The 20,472-nt window shown below is 47.5% G+C and overlaps 2 protein-coding genes across 2 annotated transcripts; both read left to right on the top strand.

Moving 5' to 3' along the window:
- Positions 1-19,456, top strand: LOC115638412 (olfactory receptor 14I1-like). Its single transcript, XM_030539997.1, has 2 exons — positions 1-471; positions 19,175-19,456. Exons 1-2 carry the CDS (start codon positions 1-3, stop codon positions 19,454-19,456), a joined length of 753 nt encoding a protein of 250 aa, XP_030395857.1.
- Positions 19,457-19,545: 89 nt separating this feature from the next.
- LOC115638411 (olfactory receptor 14C36-like) lies at positions 19,546-20,157 on the top strand. Its single transcript, XM_030539996.1, has one exon. It carries the CDS (start codon positions 19,546-19,548, stop codon positions 20,155-20,157), a length of 612 nt encoding a protein of 203 aa, XP_030395856.1.
- The last annotated feature ends 315 nt before the right edge of the window (positions 20,158-20,472 follow it).

Here is a 20,472-nt window from a genome sequence, read left to right as displayed (position 1 = left end):
ATGACCAACCACACCTCTGTGACTGAATTCTGTCTCCTGGGACTTTCTGACATCCGCAAGCTGCAGATCTTGCACTTTCTTGTGTTCCTGTTTGCTTACGTAGCCTCCTTCATGGGGAATTTCCTCATCATTGTCCTCGTGACCCTCGACCATCACCTCCACAGCCCCATGTACTTCTTCCTCAAGAACATGTCATTCTTAGACCTCTGCTACATCTCCGCCACCGTCCTCAAATCCATGGTGAATGCCATCATGCAGCGCCACTCCATTTCTTTCCACGGCTGCTTCCTGCAGTTGTTTTTCTTCATCATGTTTGGGACAGCAGAGTTGGCCTTGCTGACAGTCATGGCATATGACCGCTGCCTGGCCATCTTCAGCCCCCTGAGATACAGGACAGTCATGAACACCAGAGCATGTGTCCAGATGGCTGCAGGGTCCTGGCTTAGTGGAGCACTCTATTCAGTGTTGCACGTGGGTAACTCATTCAGTTTACCTTTCTGTGGGCCCAGGGTCGGCTTTAGGCCGATTCGCCCGATTCCTGGGAATCGGGCCCCGCGCCTAAGAGGGCCCCATGCTTTAGGCACCATTTAAATTTTTTTACTTACCCTGGCTGCAGTCTGCTCCGGGGTCTTCCATGGCCCCTCTTCCCTGACCAAAGCGCCGGGGGAGCGTGGCTGCCCCACAGCCCTGCTTCTCAGCTGGAGCTCTGGCCGGAGCGCGACAAGCCCCGCAGCTCCGGCAGAGCACAACAAGCCCCACGGCCTGGGCCAGAGCTCCGGCCGGAGCCCGACAAGCCCCGTGGCCCCGGCTGGAGCTCTGGCCAGAGCGCGACAAACCCCGTGCCCCTGGCTGGAGCTCCAGGCCCTTTAAATAGCTCCCAGAGCCCTGGAGTAGCAGTGGGCTCTGGGGGCTATTTAAAGGGCCAGGGCTCCAGCTGCCTCTACCACCCTGGTCCTTTAAATTGCCGTCGGAGCCCCGCCACCCCCATGCATTCCCCAGGGCCCCCATGGCTATTTAAAAGGTCCGGGGCGAGGTAGAAGCAGGGGAGCCCCGGGCCCTTTACATAGCCCCCGAGCCCTGGGATAGCGGGGGGCTTGGGGGCTTTTTAAAGGGCCAGGGCTCCAGCTGCCTCTGCTGCACCCCCTGCCTTGCCCAAACCAGCCCCACCCACCGCTGCCTGCAGCCAGTTCTGTACCCTCTGCCCACAGCCAGCCCCTACCAAACCTCCTGCCCTGTCTCCAGCCAACTCCTGCCACACACCCCTGCCTGCACCAGCCCTGCACTGCCCACCCTGTCCTGTCTCCAGCCAACCCTTGTTGCACCCCCCTGCCTGAAGTCAGCCAGTCCCATACTCCTGTCTCCAGCCCTGCCAATCCCTGATGCACTCCCTTGTCGCCCTGCCTGAAGCCAGCCCGCCCCACACTCCCCTGTCTCCAGCCAGCCCCGCACCCCTTGCCCTGCCTGCAGCCAGACCCTACCTCCAGTCAGCCCCTGCTCTGCCTCGAACCAGCCCCATGTCCACTGCTGCCCTGCAGTTCCCAGGCCAGTAACCTGCACATCTGCTTCAATGAAGGGGGCAGGAAGCAGCAGGGACCCACACATGTGCACACCCCCAGGGAGTGGCGGGGACCCACACATGTGAAACGGCAGTCATTAATAACCAATCAACAGCGTATATGATGCAATGTACATAATATACAATTTTATTATTTATATAGTTATGGAAAGTAAATAATACATGGAAGAAATGGAAGGCTTTTTTTTACACTTTTTTCTTTTTAAGTCATCCCTGCCAGGGCCCTGCTGAAAGTGTTCAAATTGGGCCCCGCACTTCCTAAAGCCGGCCCTGTGTGGGCCCAACTTTGTCCACCAGTTCTTCTGTGACCTCCCACCCCTCCTGCAGCTCTCTTGCTCTGACACGCAGCCCACCAAGGTCCACAACATCGTCTTAGCCCTCTGCTATGGCTTTATCTGCTTCACCTTAATCTTTGTGTCCTACATTCACATTTTCAATACCGTAGTGAGAATCCCCTCTGCAGAGGGCAGGAATAAAGCCTTTTCCACATGTCTGCCCCACCTGATTATAGTCTCCTTGTTCGTCGGCACTGGATTCTTCATGTATATGAAGCCAAACTCTAGGGCACCGTCCACTCAAGACATGGTGGTGCCTGCGCTCTATGCTATTGTACCTCCGGTATTTAACCCTATTATCTACAGCCTCAAGAATAAGGAGATAAAAGCAGCGCTGAGAAAAGTGAAAAGGCAAGGGTGGAATATGGCCACATATTTCCGCTGATCTGCTAAAAAAAAATCAGAAAAGCATAACAGAAGGTACCCAGATCCTATAGCAATGGAAGAAAAAATAAATAACTGAGGTTGGGTTTATTAGATAGATAGATAGATAGATAGATAGATAGATAGATAGATAGATAGATAGATAGATAGATAGATAGATAGATAGATTCAGAGTGTATCAAAGTTTATATTTCTCTCCATATGTTAGCAAATATATATTTCTTCTATTTTATCTTACTCCTAGTGATGCTCAGAAAGAGTCCTGGAAATATTTTTTCTTATGTAAAATTTAGACTTTTCTTAGACAATCTCAAAACCAGTGTGTGACCTTCAGTAAGTCATTTGAATCTCCCTATGCCCCAGTTCCCCTTATGTAACATGCAGGTGATTGGGACCAATGGTCAAAATTTCAGGAGGAAAAAAAATGATGGAAGGGAAATGGAGGGGATAATGGAAATGGGGTATTTAGTCTTGATCTGTAGGCAGCCAACTCCCTGGCTCCCCAGGCGGTTGCCTTCAAGATGGATCTGATTTCCCTGGTGTGCATCCTGGCTCCCAGAAGCCTTCTCCACCTATGCCTCATATATAAGGCTATGTTTTAGTCATGGGTATTTTTAGTAAAAGTGATGGACAGGTCATGGGCAGTAAACAAAAATTCATGGTCCTTGACCTGTCCATCACTTTTACTATATATCCCTGACTAAAATTTACAGGGAGCTGCACGGGTGCACTGTGGGTGCTGGGGGAGGGCAGCCAAGGTGCTGGGAGGGAGGTGGGCAGCAGCACACAGGCCGTGCTGCCACTGGTGCTAGGGGGGTTGGCAGGGCTTCCTACCTGGCTCCATGCCTCTCCCCCCTCCCGGCAGCAGTAGATTTTGGGTATGGGAGAGGTCAAGGGGTTGGGGCATGGGACAGGGTGAGGCAGGCTCTGGGCGGTGCTTGCCTGGGGGGTTCCCTCACTCAGCTGCTAGACAGAGGTGTGGCAGCACTCATTGGCCAAGCAGGCCAATCCCAGTCGTGAGCCTAACTGCAGGAAAGTGGATAAAGCTTCATAAACAGTTATTATAACCTATAGCAGCAAATGTTGATGGGAAAAGGTACTAAAGGGAGACAGAGAGACTGGACTAGTCTGAAGAAAAAGGCCGCCAGATATAATCAAGGACTGTGTTAAGATCGCATGCCTGGTACACAGGGTAAGTGTGGGACTGGAAATCAATTGGTGTGTCGGAAATTAGTTCTAAATGATGGACACAATAATTAGGGGATCTCTTTATCTCTTTATATCTTCTGGTCCTTAAAAAGAGACTTCAGAGGGAAAATTGAGGAATGGGGACACAGATGTGGAATCTGGCTGACTGAAAGACAAGAAAAGGGGAAGGAGTGAGCTTCACAATCTTGGCTGCCACCTCCATTGTCTGCTGGGATCCCAGTGTCCGCCGTGACACTATTGGGCCTTTGTCATCCTAATCATGAGAGATGTTCTCATCAGACCAGGCCAGAGAGAGGGATTCAGATGATATCGCCCATTCAACTGACTCCAGCTCAAGCTCAGCCACTACCCCAGATGGGAGACTTTGCCGTTCCCCTCCACTCATGTGCCCTTTTCCTTCCCTATCTTTTTCCTTTTCTTTTTTCTCCCTCTCCTTTTTCCTTCTGTCTATTAAAAGTCTGGCTTAGCTGGCCAAGATGGCATCTTCTGCCACATTTCTGTAAGCCTTTGGCCAAAGAGGCAACTAAAAGCAATGTCCAAAACAGCGTAAGAACATAAGAACTGCCATACTAGGTCAGACCACAAGTCCATCTAGCTCAGTATCCTGTCTTCTGACACTGGCTAATGCCAGGTGCTTCAGAGGGAATGAACAGAACAGGTAATCACAAGAGATGCTTCCCCTGCTGCCCATTCCCAGCCTCTGGAAAACATCCTGGCTAATAGCCATTGAGGGACCTATCCTCTATGAACTTATCTGGTTCTTTTCTGAACCCTGATATAGTCACGTTACACAGACCAGAGCCCTGCAACTCCATGGCCCCACTCTCCCATCAGAGCCTCGCAACCTCGCAGCACCGTTACCCCAGCCAGAGCACCTCAACCCACAGCCCTACTCTCCAGGCTGGAGCCCTGCAACCCTGCTACCCTGGCCAGAGCTCCTCAATCCCACTGCCCCACTCTCCCAGCCGGAGCCTGGAGGCCCTACTACTCTGGTTAGAGCCCCCCAGTACCGGAGCCCCGCTCTCCACGCCAGAACCCCGCAACCCAGCGGTCCCACTACCCTGGTGGCAGTGCGTCAGGTCCCGCAGCCCCGCTACACCGACCAGAGCCCCGCAACCCTGCGGCCCCGCTCTCCCGGCTGGAGGCAACCCTGCAGCCCCGCTCTCCCTGCCGAAGTCTCGCAGCCCCGTGGTCCAGCTACCTCGGCTGGAGCCCCGCAACCCTGCTTTCCCGGCGGAGCCTCGCATCTCCGCATCCCCACTCCTTCGGCTGGAGACCCGCAATCCCACTGTCCCGTTATCCTAGCTGGAGCCCAGAGGCCCCACTACCTCGGCTAGAGCCCCACAACACTGGAGACCCGCTCTCCCGGCCAGAGCCCCGCAACCCCGCAGCCCTACTCTCCCGCCCGGAGATCCGCAATGCCACTGCCCCGCTCCTCCTGCCGGAGCCCTGCAACACCGCATCTCCACTCCATCAGCCGGAGCCCCACAACCCCGCAGCCCCACTACCCGGGCAGAGCTGGGAGGCCCCGCTACCCAGGCTAGAACCCCGCAACCCTGTAGCCCCGCTGTCCTGGCCAGAGCAATGCAACCTCGTAGTCCCGCTTTCCAGGTCGGAGCCCTGCAACCCCATGGTTCCACTCCCCCAGACGGACCACCGCAACCCCGCAGTCCCGCCACCCCGGTGGCAGCACGGCAGGTCCCACTGTCCCACTACACTGACCTGAGTCCCGCAAACCCATGGCCCTGCTCACCCAGCCGGAGCTCAGAGGCCTCGCTATCCCGGCTAGAGCCCCGCTGCCCCAGCCAGAGCCCCTCAAACCAGCCGGCCTTCTCCTTCAGCCGGAGCTCAGCAACCCTACTGTCCCACTCTCCCAGATGGAGCCTGGAGGTCCCGCTACCCAGGCTAGTGTCCCTCAACCCCGGAGCCCCGCTACCCTGGCCAGAGCCCCTCACACCTGCAGCCCCGCTCTCCTGGCTGGAACTATGCACCAAGGTAGCCCCGGTCTCCCGGCCAGAGCCCTGCAACCCCGTGGCCCCGCTACCTCTGCCCAGCTCTGCAAATCCCGCAGTCCCGCTACCCCATCTGGAGCACCGCAACCCCGTAGCCCAACTCTCCCGGCAGGAGCTTCGCAACCAATCACGGCCTACTACCCCGGCCGAGCGCAGCAACTCCCATGGTCCAGCTATCACGGCCGAGCACCACAACCCCGCAGCCTCGCTACCCCGGCCAGAGCCCCTCAACCTTGCATACCCGCTCCTTCAGCTGGAGCCCAGCAACCCAGTGGTTCCGCTCTATCGGCCAGAGCCTGAAGGCCCCGCTACCCTGGCTAGAGCCCCACACCCCATAGCCCCACAACCCTGCAACCCGGAGAGTACATGCCCCATGAATCGGGCCCTGCACTGGCTAAAGCCAGCCCTGGAGCTGGGAAGAGGTTTAAGTCTCTGATTTCATTTAGGGCTTCTTTGTAGGAACAATTTGTTCACAGTCAGCTGGTGAGTGAAATGACCCTGCTGTAACCCGCTGCAGACTAACTGTCCCTACGCACTCTGCTGACATGCAGTAACAGTTGGTTACAGCACTTTGATCCAGTGATCTTTGAATCAGGACAAGATCAGCAGGGTCACATGGACAGTTAGCCCACTGGCTAGTGCAGTGTCGATTCACATCCCAGCTTGCTGCAAATTAAATGTTCATGTACACAAGCCCATAGTCCTTTACATCCCAGCCAAGCCTGCCCAAGGAAGGGAGCAGAGAGCGCTCATCTGTAGAGTGGATCCCTGGCTGCTAGGAACTGCAGAGAGACCCATCAACTCAGGAAATCCAACAAATAGACATGGAAATGGCCGCTGGATAATACAGCGATTGATTGACGGATAATACAGCGATTTATTGACAGATAATGACCCATGATTCCTCAGTTCTGGAGCATCAAAGCCATCACAAGCTGGGAAAAAATCCACAAAAACTATCACAGTAAGTCTGCTTTTTCAGTTATATATGATACAGTTTTAACATGTAGAACAAATTTTAGAATATATATATATATAACAAGAGAGGCTTCTTAAGACTTTTGCTATCAATCCTCTTAAACATACTGAACACGAGAGATTTTTTTTAAGCAGAAAAACAATTGATTTTTCAAGAAGTCCCCCAAATCCCTAAATTGTGCGGTTTTGGCAACCAAGAACCAAACCTATTCAGCCACAAATGGCTGAAAACTGAACATTTTCAACAATCACTACCCGCACCCCCAAAAAGAGTTTTATTTTTTCTGCATATCTAGAAAAAACAGAAATCCTATTTTTACTTTACATATCTAGATCCATAGATATGCAAAAATAGGATATATATGCAAAAATAGATGTAGATGTAATTGTATATACATACATGCAGAGTGGGTAGCTGAGACTTATTTGGAAAAATTGTTGGCTTGAAAACCCGATTTTGCTTTCAAATGAATTTAAAGAGAAAATTTCTGGCCGCCTCACCCCACATTGGAAACATAGCATTAAGTTCGGTTGGGGAACACTAATATTGTCCACTGATGCCGTAATTTCAAAACCATTCATTTTATTGCAGCCATTTTCATTTTGATTTCACAGAGAAGTTGCAGAATGGCAAAGCTGAGTAGCAGCAAAGCTAAGAGCCCAGAGAATATGTTCTATACACGCTTTTACAGTCAAGGTCAGAGTTGAACCAGGCAGCCAAAGTTTGACCCTGCCTGGGAACATACAACGGGTAATGGGTCTAGAAACCAGATCTCCTGGTGTAGCTTCATAGCCACTGTGCAGCACTGCCACCAGTGGAGTACAAAATACTGTAAGTGAGTGCAGAGAACATACACATGATAAGACATAGACTATCCCCCACAGAGCTCCCAGTCCTAGTGGACCAGGCAGAAAAAGGGAGGGAGGGGCAACAGAGTCACAGGGAGGGGAAGTGACTGGCCCAAGCTCACACAGCAGGTCAGTTTAAGATTCAAGAAAAGAATCCAAAGAATGTCTTGTAGTATCAATAGCTCTTCTCCTTCCCTGGTGTCTACTCCTTGCTGTATTCACAGAAGGCCTCAACGTTTCCAGGCAAAACAAGCTGAACTCTTTTAGCCACCTCTTGTAAAACAGGCTCCCCATTGCTGCAATAGGACAACTGTCATTCCTAGGAGTCATTAATTCGGGATGTAATTTTATTCCTTTTTTATGCTGTATTGCATTGAGCCCCATCTTGGAACAGATCCTCAGATGGTGGGAGTGGACAACGCTCCATTGACTGTAAGAGAACTAGGGCAATTAACACTCTTGATAATGCATCTGACAAGTGATCTGATTATCAGAGGTCAGGAGCACTCTAATCCTAACCCTTGTCCTTCCCTTCACAGAGGCAGCACACAATGAACTGAGAAGGAAAATGTCAACCATTTATATAATTGTATATACATACAAATGTCCAACCATGTATATAATTTATATAATTGTATATACATACAAATTGTATATACATACAAATGTCTAACCGTGTATATAATTGTATATACATATAATTTATATATACATACAAATGTCCAACCATGTATATAATTATATATACATACACAGAGGGTGTAGCTGAGACCACCGTGACCCAAGTTCCGTCTCCTGGGACTCTCTGAAACAAATATAGACAAATATAAAACTCCAAATTCTCCTTTCCTAGGCAGAGCTTTTTTACCCCAAAAGGAGAAGAACCAAAGGTTCCATGAAGTCCATTAGAGACCTTACTATAGCTATTGATTTTGTGTGCAAGGTGCTTAGGTAGCATGATGATGGGTGGCACTATAAAGCCCTAAAATAGACAGATAGATAGATAGATATATAGATAGATAGATAGATAGATAGATAGATAGATAGATAGATAGATAGATAGATAGATGCCAATTTTTCTGTTCATGATTCTCTCTGTCTAGTTGGTCAGATCATGCAGTTTCAACAGAAGTGAAGCTGTTTATGGGAATGTGTCAATTTCCTCGAAGCATTCAATGGAAACCAGGTGTAGGAGAAGGAGAAAGCCCTTATATCAGGCTCCATGTTTCAGGCTAAAGCCTAAATAAAAGTCATACCCTGCTGATGTAAAGCCAAGCTAGCAAGAGTCAGGCTCTGAGCAAAAATCAGGCCTTGTTACAAAGCAGAGGATTGCTTGCAGAGTCACTGTCTGGTACCTGAACTTGGCAAGAATAGGGCTAGCGCTGCAAAAACAGAAACACTCCAAAGTGCTTTGCACAGTACACGCACCCCAGAAGGACAGTATCAATACACCCCGATACCAGGCATGGTATAAACACACTCCCTGAAGGTGATACAGGGCCACACCAACCCCTCCTAAGGATAAGGTCACGATGACAGGATGATGGATAGAGATGTTTTGATCGAACCAACAGGTACAAGGTAAAGGGTGGTAACTAAATATGTCAGAAGGGCAATATGTCACTTGTTTGTGTCAATGTATAGAAGAGGGGTTACAGAGGTGGTGTCTTTGTCTGGCTGAGAGGGGAGAAGGCGGCCCATTGTAATGGGCATACATGTCTTAGTATCCCTGTACAATCTATGGGGTGCTATTATTGTTCTTCGTTGACAATAAACCTGGCCAAGTGCCTTGGCCTCTGAACTGAGTCTGTGGTCTTCTAGGGCAGTTCGATCAGAGCCTGCCGTACTGGCTACTTGCCCAGAGCTAATGCAGCACACAGAGTGAAGGAAACACCCCAATGGCCCCCTCCCTCAGGGAGTCCCTGGGAAGGTAGATCAGCACTGTTTATTGCTAACACTGTTGCAAGCATCGCAAAGCATTTTGGGGAGGGACAAAGGTGTGTGAGTGAAGAGTGGAAGTTTCCTTTGCAGAGTCCGAGAGGCCTGGGGGGGAGAAAGAAGAAGAGCAGAAAACGGGTTAACTTGACACTGCAGCTAGCAAGCTCAGTCTGAATATAAGAAGCTGACTCCATCCTAAGGCCAGTTGCTACCTGCCAAGACAGAAGGGGGAAGTCCCACCCCCACCCCCTGGACTAGCCGTGGGAAGGAGAGTTGTTGAAAGAAATGCAGGGGCCTGGGAAAGGAACACGATGGCAAAGGCCAATCAGGAACAAACAGAACTGTCTCATGGACCTGAAGCTGATGTATTTTGGGGAAAGCTGAGGAAGCTGCGGAAGGCTGATTTGAACTGGTACACAGAGCATGGAGAACAAAGGTTCCTGAAGGAGATGCACCTCAAAAGAACCCAGGACTTAAAAACCCTCCTGAGAGCTGAAGCAAATCAGAGAACACAGCAGATTCTTGGATGACTTGGGCCCAGGACAGCACTTCCATCCACCTCCCCCCCCCCACTTCTGCTCTTCGTCTTACATTACACCCAGGCTTGGCCAGCTTTGGGTTGGGCATATGTAAATATGAAAGTGGGCTAGGACTTGGGGCATTAATGTTTTCTTCCTTCCTCTAAGTGGCTTGGAAGCATTTCCAGCACTCTCCACTGTTATTTTATTATTTTGTCAATAAAGCTTTAAAAATTTAGACACTTGGTGTGTGCTTTGTCATCTCCTCCCCAAAAGATCCTGTAGCCCCAGCCTGAACAACTGTGGGCCCCGGGTAGATTAGTAATGAAAATCTGTCACAAGAACACAGACATAGCCAACAACTGACAACACCAGACAGGAAGTCAGGCTATCTAGCTGGCCAGTGCATCTCTCCCTGGGGTCCTGTCACTCCAGCTGCCAGCCAACCTGCTCCACAACTGCCTGGCTGCCAGGCTCACAAATCCTCAGCAGTCCACCTCACAGGGCAGTTGGTAGATGGCGCTTGCCAGGCAGCTGCCTCCCCAGGCTAAAGGGGAGAACATGTGACTGCCCCATGTGTCTCCCCAGTCCCATGACCCCTCCTGCACCCTGCATCCAGCCCGTGGCCACAGCGCTCTCCCCATCCCATTTTAATTGTGGGAGGATGAAGGAGGGAAGGCTTCTGCCTATGAGAGCCTGGTTGGGACACTCACTTTCACATACACACACACACACACTCATCTCACCAGGGAGAGCAGCGAAATGTTCCGGAGGGAGGTACAGGGAGAGAAGGACAGAGCCCCTCTCCTTCCCTGCCCCTGGCAGGCCAATCTCGGGTGGCACTTAACCCTCACATGCATCTGATGAAGTGGGTATTCACTCATGAAAGCTCATGCTCCAAAACGTCTGTTAGTCTATAAGGTGCCACAGGACCCTTTGCTGCTTTTACAGATCTAGACTAACACGGCTACCCCTCTGATACTTAACCCTCATACCTCCCTTACACATTGCCTCTGGCAGGATGGAATTTCTGGAGAAAGAGCCAACAGAGCCAACAGCCCAAGTGTTCACGGCTTGGGGTGCTTTGAATTAGGGAAAACAGGGACTCTCACAGGACCCCCAACTGTTGGCTACAGAGTCACTATCTTTGTCCCAGTGAGGAGTTAATTATTTAGACAAAGTTGAATGGTTCCAACAAGAAAAACTGGGGGAAAAGTCCAAGACTTTTTCCATCCTGATGTTTAGGACACTTGTCTGAAAGGAGGGAGAGCCAGGTTCAAGCCCTTGCTTCTGACATCTAGAGAAAGATCCCTCCTGCGGAGGCTAGAGGCATGTTTCTGGTGAGTGAGGGAAGACTGCACAGCTGCTTCCAGGGCTTCTATATGTTCTATTGAAAACATTAAGACTTTAGACCCTTGGGCTAATCATCTGGCCATATAGGCTTAGGATGAGCAATGAAAAATAAAATACCAAGAGGCTTTTAGAAATCTTTCTGAATGAAGGCTGGGATATTTGAAAGGGTCTCCAGGATCTAGGTGGGTCACACACATTGTTCAGTCAATGGGCACCTGATTCTTTTAAGCCACTCTGAGAACCCCTGGCACAGATCACAACCTGGAGTAAGAATTCACTGTATTGTTCCAGACTCTGCAGCACCCACATCCCTTTGTTCCCACTCTAATTGCACAAGATGCTGCAGGTCCCTCTACTGGGCCAACCCCGTTCCTGGTGACTTTCCATGAAAATGAATGGATATGAACTTAGGATAACTTTGGCCCATCCTGATAAGATGTTTTTCAATAATTCCCCTGCTAATTCCCAGTAGGGGTAATCGCAGCTCTGCACTCCTCATGGGGATTTCCTAGGAAATTCTCCTCTCACTCTGATTGCTTTGGTTGCTAAAGGACCTGAGTCCTCAGGCTGATATGTCCCTTGAACACCATTCAGAAGCTTAATGCTGTGTCAAGGCCTGAGACTAGATTGTGCCCCAATAAGGAATCATTAGAAAGCAGGACAATCCCTGGCCTTAGCCCCCACTGGACCTGTGAAAGGACATGATGTCTCAGTTCATATCCCATTTCCATGTAACTATTACAGACATCTCAGAGCAGGAAGGAACAGGCTGGCTTGGGAGATAAGAGATGAAGCAGTTGCTTTCATTTCTAGACCAACTGTCCCAACCGAACCCCACTGAGCAGTGGTCAGATCCACAAAAGGATTTAGATACCTCAGTCAAAAATTTACATCCTCAAAACCTCTGCTCAGCTGCTGCCTAACCCTGTAAGTGCCTATGTTTTCCTAGCTACAGACAATTACAGTCTCATGGTGCATGGATTTGCAGATGGTGACATAGTGGCCATATAAACCCAAGGTTTGTTTTATTAGGTTCTTTTTGCAAATCACAGGCTTAATATTTCTGAAATTCAGGAGAACCCCAGGCCTTGGAAGTTAACAAGATAGAGATAAAGCCAGGATTGCAAAAGGACTTAGGCACCTAACTGTTCTAATAGGTGCCTAGTGGGATTTACAATTCACTTAAGCAGACTAGGTGCCTAACTGCTATTGAAAGTGAGCAGGACTTAGCCACCTAGCTCACATAGGAGCTTTGATAAAGCACACTAAGTGCCTGTCTCCATCTTAGGTGCCTAAATGACTTTGTAAACACAGAAGCTGGGCTGGAATCAGGAAACACTGCAGGAGAACCTAAGACTTGTGCTATGCAGGAGTCAGACTAGAAGATCACAATGGTCCCTTTTTGGCATGGAAATTGATGAATCTGTTAGCATGTAGGCCTGTTAGTCCGAGATAGAATTTTGGATTTTGTTTGCCTGTTTGACTTTTGATACTTTTATATCCTTACTAATAAGTGTGAACAAAGAACAAAGACACTGTGTGTTGTATTTCCCACAACCAGATGGGGCTTACAGTACAATGAGAAAAGATAAGGCAAATAGTTAAAGTGATCCTGGGCATGGTGGGAGTGTAATATATGAGCATACTCTGGAAGGCTGCCTGGCTCCTCTCTTAAGCCAAGGTCAAGAAACCAATTAGGAGGGGCAAGGAGGAACATTGGAAGGAGGCATAAGAAACACTAAAAGCCAAAGAAATGCCTGTTCCTGACCAAAGCGCAACCTCACTCCTTACCTCTCCCATGGGATACAAAAGAGGTGGTACTGTAGACCCCATACTCAAGACCCTCCAAAATGAAATATGACCATAAATTGTACGAAGTGGGACTGATGGCATGCACTGCAGGCATATTTGGGCCTGCTAAAAAGGAGGGGACCAGGAACATGGGGACAAAGGCTCTGCGGTGTTAGAGCTATGGACATGCTTGCTTGAAACTGACTCTAATAAACATTGGTCTTCTGCTTGCTATCTGCATGATAAGAACCAGGGGAAGGAGTGAAAGAAAATCCTCCAACAGAATCAATTAATCTTTGCCTCTGGACTTCTGCTTCTGAGCTGTATAGGGCTCCAGAGAGTGACTCTCACAAGCCCTTCTGAAATAGACACAGAAAAATCCCATATCATAAGTCCTTTAATTCCAGCAAAGCTCAAAGCCAGCTACACACAGCTCGTCTACGGAGAGAAACAAGTTTGGCACTAGCTCTGACAGTTCAGTCTCAGAGTCCATGTTGGCACTTTCGGAACTGTAGCAGCAGAGCTAAGGTTCCATAAATGTGCCAGAATAACCCTGTAGAGTAGACACAACCAATAGTGAGGGATGGGGGGTTAATAGGAAAATCACCTAGCTGAGCAATGGCAGCTAGATTGAAGTATTCTTCCATCGACCTTACTATGTGTACACCTGGCCATAGCTTGTCATAGCTACATCACTCAGATCTTCTCACGCTCCGACCAGACATAGGTGTATTATAGCTGCCAGGGCATGTCTGGGGCACACACAGAGGGAGGCATATAGTTACCAAGAACTGGGGAAGAACTTCTCCATAGTTCTCTGCAGATGGGCTCTACTACCTCCTTATTTTTCAGGGCAGTTATACCCTTGTTACCTTCATTGTGTGTCATTCTGGTCCTTATCTATTTTCTCATTTTGGAACACACTTCTTATCTTAGGCTATTTCCAAGGTTCCCTGCTCCATTGGAACTTTCCAACTCTCTCAACATCTGTTGGTGAGTCATTAAGTATGCCCTTCTAAGAGACATGTTGATTCATTTCACATCTTGTAGTTAGAACATTGCTAAGATATCTCTATAAAAGTTCTGAAAATATGCTAAGGGCTACAGCTTGGAAAAATTCCACTCTCTAAAGTTAGCTTCCTCTTAACTGTAAAGCATCATAGGATTCTTGCAAGCCTTAAAGTCTTTCTTGGCCTATCTTAAGTGTCAACACTCCCTGAAAGTCAATAGAGTGGCATCTATTTCCACCCTCTGCCAATCTGCTTCAAAATATGTTTGATAATATGCAGTATAAATATGGAACAAATTGCAACCCCAACCCAACACTCTTAGGAACAATAGTTGTTCTATTGCAATGATAGAGAGCCTATTTTGTGAGAGGACACTAAAAGAGTTAAGTTTCTTTAGCCTAGCAAAACACAGGCTGAGGCAAGATATGGTCGCTCTCCATAAATGCTTCAGAGGGACAAACACCACTGAAGGAGAAGGGCTATTGAAGCTAAATGACAATGTTGGTAGAAGAACAAATGGGGAGAAACTGTCCGTGGGTAAATTCAGTCTGGAGATGAGAAGAAGATTTGCACATATCAGAGGAGGGAGGGTCCAGAAGAGTAATGGCCCAAACAGCCTACGTAGTTTTAAGATGGAGTTTGATAACTGTATTGCCAGGTTTGTATGATAGAGTTGCCAGTGATATCAAGGGATTAGATTTGATGACTCAGGTCATGTCCAGTTGTATGTTCTTATGGTAAACAGCAAGCTCATAACTTGGCCAGGAAATTGAAATTTTAAACCACTGGTACAGCCTGATTCCCTCTTCCCATTGAAACAGGACGTGGGCAAGGCCAACATTCGAAGTGGCAGCTTGTCTGTGATGATTCCACCCAATGTCATGTTGTTGGCCTGCTACTCGGCTGTGCACTGATTTATGGCACCTTCCGCTGCACTTCGCTATCACTGCAATAATGGGCTGTTACCATCCCTCCGCTACTGCCGTGTTGTATTGTTTCTCTCTGTGCTGAGTGGGTCAGTCGCCCCCAGGACACTTGGGTTCTATTCTTGGCTCTGCCACTGAGCTGTTGTGTGACCTTGGGCCAGTCACTTCCCCTCTCCATGCCTCTGTTTTCCCTCTCTTCATCCCATTTCTCTGCCTTGTCTAGGAGGGCTGTGAGCCCTTTGGGGGATGGGCTGTGTCTGATTATGTATATGCACCATCTTCAGCATTTGTGCTCAGCTAACAGCAGTGCTCTACACAGGATACAGTGCTAGACTAAAAAGCTCAGTTCTAGTTCTGTTAACCCCTTATTTGTTCTTGGGCAGGATACAGACAGAAATTTTCTGCTTGGTTCAAATCTGTCCCTGACTGTAAAGGTGCCAACATATATAGAACAAATTCTGTGGGCTCTCAGCTTTGGTGCTTTGCAGTTTTGCCATCCTGCAGCTTCCCTGGAAAACTGAAATTAAAATGGATGTAATAGCATGAATGGGCTTGAAATTATATTATTAGACAATATTAGTGATCCCCAGTCTTGTGGAAAGCCAAGCTTCCAATTAGGGGTGATCAGAAAGGTTCTGATTAAGCTGTTTTTAAAAGGAAAATTGGGGTTTTGATTACATTTCCAGGTAAAGTCTCAGCTATCTTTCCCCTCCTCCAGTGTGTGTGTGTGTGTGTGTGTGTGTGTGTGTGTGTGTGTGTGTGTGTGTGTGTGTGTGTGTGTGGTCAGAAAAATTGAAAACCCATTTTGGGGGACATTATGGCTGAAATTTACATTTTCATATGACCCACATTTGGGGTCCTTTAAGCTAGGAGTTGCTGAGACATAAGCTATGAAAAAGGTTTCTAGGTGTTTTTTTGGGGGGGGGTATTTTTGGTTTTGGTTTTTCGTTTTGGGGTTTTTTTTGTGCAGAACTAGAGGTCAAATAATTGATGTGATGCAGTTCAAAATGCTCTTGATCTGTTGACTTTTACAAAAGGTAATTCATAGCCTCCATAAAAATCTTTGGGGAGGCCAAATTGAGAAAGGTATTTTAGAAAATGTCCATTTTTAGTATGCATGCGCCAGTGCAGGAAAATGACTAGAAAGTTTCCTTTCCCAGCAGTTTATATTCTTTAAAGCTTGACTCTTGTAGGTGTTCTAAAATATGCTTTGCTCTAAAGTTTGGTGAGCCACTGGCAGGCATGGGGTAGCTTTAGTGATCTAAATCTGGGGTCATTTCTCTGCAGGTATCCTGTGTTTCTCCTACCCTTCCCCTCAAAAAAACGTTTCCTTCTGCTGTCTTGCACTGTTAAACTGAGAGGTACTAAGGACTGGACGAATCACAGAACATGCTGAGATGGATACCTGTGAACTCACCCTTCGGTTAACATAACTAAGAGTAAATTAATCACAAGTCCCCACCCACCACAAAAGGAGTTTTGGACTTAGTGGCAGGTAGTTACTAAATTTGTGAAGCCTGGGTGGCAATTTTATTTTAGGAGGAAGGCCATAGAAGGAGAGGGTGCTGGTCTTCAGGGGAAACTGCTGGAGCTTCCTTCTCCATCACTGTCCTATCCACCTCCACACACATAAAGGGCTTTCAAAAAGTCCCCCCAATTCCAAATAAATGAAGCAAACTCTAACAGGTCAGAACCTCAGCTGGTGTAAATATGGAGATATACCTATCTCATAGAACTGGAAGGGACCCTGAAAGGCCATCAAGTCCAGCCCCCTGCCTTCACTAGCAGGATCAAGTACTGATTTTGCCCCAGATCCCTAAGTGGTCCCCCTAAGGATTAAATTCACAAGCCTGAGTTTAGCAAGCCAATGCTCAAACCACTGAGCTATCCCTCCCCCAGACCTTGACCAAACCTTGATTGAAATCAAAGGGCCAGGTCATCAATTGCATAAATAGCCCTAGCTACCCTGAAATCAATGGCACTATATCAATTTACACCAACTCAGGACCTGATCCTAAGTTTTTAGTCTTTGCCTCTCGATACCTCTTAGTAACCAACTTCAAACACCCAGGGCAGCCTGACCTGTGGGTTCTTTTGGTAGCTGCATCCCAAGAGCTGCTGATGGGGTGGAAGAAAAAAAATTCTCTTCTCCTCTGGTGGTAATCATGCGGAGTTAATGAAGGAATAGGCTGTCCAAGGCCAGCTGGGGCTCTGGTGCCACTAGGCTCTTAGCTATTGTAGGTCATATGTCTCTGATATATATATGTATTTGATTTGTCAAATACCTTAGCCAAACCTGCCTTGTTTTTAGCCAAGAGTCCTTCTGGGGATGCTGCCATTGTACATGATCAAGGGCAGGTCATATTCCCACTCTGCGGAGATAGGTTCGGTTAGGGCAGGTTGTCAGGGTGACTTGTTCAGAGGTCACATCAGAGGTGGGCGTACAGCCCTGGAGACCAGATTCAGCTATTTAGCCCCAGAGCAAGGACATACAGGGATGTAGCCACCTCTGGACGCTGCACAAGCTGGTATCAGATCTAGAGTTGGGAGGCACTTTCAGCTCTGATCCCATTTAGTCCATCACGTCTCAGCCAAACCTGTGCAAGGAGGGGAGCAGGGAGCGCTCATTTGTGGAGTGGGTCCCTGACTGCCAGGAACTACAGAAAGACCCAGCAACTCAGGAGAACCAGTGACAGAACATGGAAATTGCTGCTGGATAATGAAGTGATGGCTCCATGAGAGAGAGAAGGTGATAGACTGTTGTGCATGGAAATATATAGATACATAGTGGCCAATAGTTTCTAGTACTGGAGGATCAAATGAATCACAATTAAGGAAAAAAATTGTTCAAAGACCAGCACAGTAAGTTTTCTATTGCAACTAAATATGTTAGACTATTAATGCATAGGGCAAATTTAAGAACATAAATGTGAACTGCAATTGAAACTCTTTACGATGTTTACTATCAATTCAATCAAACAAATAGAGCCAATCAGATTTATTTATTTTATTAGAAAATTTTGACTTTTCATAGAAATCCAGAAAATCCCTAAATGTTGGGGTTTCTGCTGAAAACTGAAAAATTCCAATCAAAATCCTCCACAAATTAAAAAAAATCTGTTTTTGGATAGATAGATAGATAGATAGATAGATAGATAGATAGATAGATAGATAGATGAGAACTTGCATAAAAATTTCTTTAACTGAAAACCCAAATTTTCTTTAAAAAGAGTTAAAGCAGAACATTATTGACCAGGGTGGGAAGTACTAATATTGTCCAATGATACCATAATTTCAAACTCTGTCATTCTGTTACATCCATTTTTATTTCTGTTTCAAAGACATAACTGCAGGATGGCAGAACTAAATAAAGAGCAGAGCTGACACCCAGGGAATATGAGCTGTACCTAATAGACATGCTAGAACCTTGAAACTCGGAGTCCAGTTTGAATCAGGTAGTCGTAGCCTGTCTACCTGGACCCTGCCCAAGGACATGGAGAGCACATCTACAGCACAGCTGGGAGCGAGTTTCCCAACACACCTAGGCAGACTTCACCAGCTCTGTGTTAAACATTGAGGGGTAGATGGGGACAGCACAGGCAGCAGCTCAGTCTCACCACTTCAGTGGAAACCTGGATGGACTCTGAGGCTTCGTAGTCAGCTGATGCCCACGTTACCTCTGGCATTTAGGATGCTCAGCGAGTCTGTCCTGTTCCACTAGAATGTGGGAACTGGGCTGTCTTGGAGTTCTAGTACTTTAGTTTTGTGCCCAAGTTTTCCTCTGGTGTTTTACAGATTTGAGGGGCCATATTTGCTCGATCTGAGGGTTTGGGTTGTAATTTATTCCAGTCTTTAATGCATTTGATCAAGTGACGCCTTGGGCCACATCCTCAGATGGTGGAAAGTGATGCAGCCCCATGGCCTGTAAGGGCATTACACCAATTGACACTAGTGGGATAACACACCTGGGTTATGGTCTGATTGCATGCAGCAGTTGTAGCTGTGTTAGTCGCAGGTTATTAGAGAGCCAAGGTGGGTGAGGTAGTCTGTGTGGCTCTAAAGTTTGTCTCTCTCACCCACAGAAGTTGGTACAATAACAGATATTACATCACCCTCCTTGTCTCACCAGTGCTCTGATTGTAGGAGGTGAGGAGCACTCACTGCTCCTAGTCAACTGAAGTGACAAGTGCTGTGCACCTTTGACATTCAGATCATGACGTATTACTCGGAAGGAAATAAGGGTAATTCCCTCTGTTGCTCTAACTTGACTATTGCCCTTCTCCTTCTCTCCACAGCCATCACACAATGTGCTGAGGAAGAAAATGTTCAACCGAACCACTGTGACCGAGTTCCTTCTGCTGGCGTTTTCTGATGTTAGGGAGCTGCAAATTTTGCATTTTGTGGTGTTTCTAATGATTTACCTGGCAGGCCTGATGGGGAAACTTCTCACCATCACAGCCATAGCCTTCGACCAACATCTTCACACTCCCTTGTACTTCTTCCTGGTGAATCTGGTCATCCTAGACCTTGGCTCCACCTCTGTCACCCTCCAAAACACATGTCCAATTCCCTCATGAACACCAGGGTGATTTTTTATTCTGGATGTGTCGCCCAAGTCTTTCTCTTCATGTTCCTTGGTTCAGCTGATCTCGGCATCCTGACTGTCATGGCGTATGATCGATATGTCGCCATTTGCCAACCACTGCACTTTGAGAGAGTGATGAACAGGAGAGCTTGTGTCCAAATGGCAGCCAGTGTCTGGATCAGTGGTATTCTTTACTCTGCCCTGCACACTGGGAACTCGTTTGTAATATCCTTCTGTGAAGGTAACAGAGTGGATCAGTTCTTCTGTGACATCCCCCAGCCACTCAAGCTTGCCTGCTCTGACTCAGATGTCAATGAAAGTGGTGTTATTGCCTTTAGTGCATGCTTAGTCTTAAACTGCTTTGTTTTAATAATTGTGTCATATGTTCAGATCTTCAAAACTGTGCTGAGAATTCCCTGTGAGCACGGCCGGCATAAGGCTTTCTCCACCTGCCTTCCTCACGTTACAGTTGTCTCTTTGTTTATTTTCTCTGGCATCTTTGCCTATCTGAAACCCAACTCCAGCTCAGCATCAGGTCTGGATCTCGTGGTGGATGTTTTCTATTCCGTGGTGCCTCCAATGATGAATCCGATCATCTACAGCATGAGGAACAAGGAGATCAAAGCTGCCCTGAGGAAATTGATTGGGCAGAGGTTATTCATGATCAACAAAATGTTCATCTTTCTCCTTTGATTTTAATTTCCTTCTGTGCTTCCAGGGGTGCTGGAACAATTTTTATCATGGGGGTGCTGAGAGCCATTGAATCAAGCTTTATAAACCCTGCATATAATAGAAACTACTTCAAGCCAGGGGGTACTGCAGCACCCCTCACACCCTTAGTTCCACCACCTATATGTGTTTCTTTACAAATAAATCAACTGATGACATTTTTGTCTCCATGAGCATATGATTTGCCATCTCTTTATACACAAAGGGGAATTTGCATGGAGAAAATGAAAAAACCACTCAAGTCAGTGGAGCTACCATAAATTTATACCAGTATGAATA

This window comes from Gopherus evgoodei, chromosome 21, assembly GCF_007399415.2.
Source record: "Gopherus evgoodei ecotype Sinaloan lineage chromosome 21, rGopEvg1_v1.p, whole genome shotgun sequence".
In the NCBI taxonomy this organism is placed as follows: Eukaryota; Metazoa; Chordata; order Testudines; family Testudinidae; genus Gopherus; species Gopherus evgoodei.
This window is presented reverse-complemented; position numbering and strand designations above follow the sequence as displayed.

Excerpts from the sequence above, each read along its gene's own strand:
- LOC115638411 (XM_030539996.1), top strand. The coding sequence starts at position 19,546 with ATGGCGTATGATCGATATGTCGCCATTTGCCAACCACTGCACTTTGAG.
- LOC115638412 (XM_030539997.1), top strand. The coding sequence starts at position 1 with ATGACCAACCACACCTCTGTGACTGAATTCTGTCTCCTGGGACTTTCT. Across the intron at positions 472-19,174 it reads CACTCTATTCAGTGTTGCAC|CCATCACACAATGTGCTGAG; the intron begins GTGGGTAACTCA and ends TTCTCTCCACAG.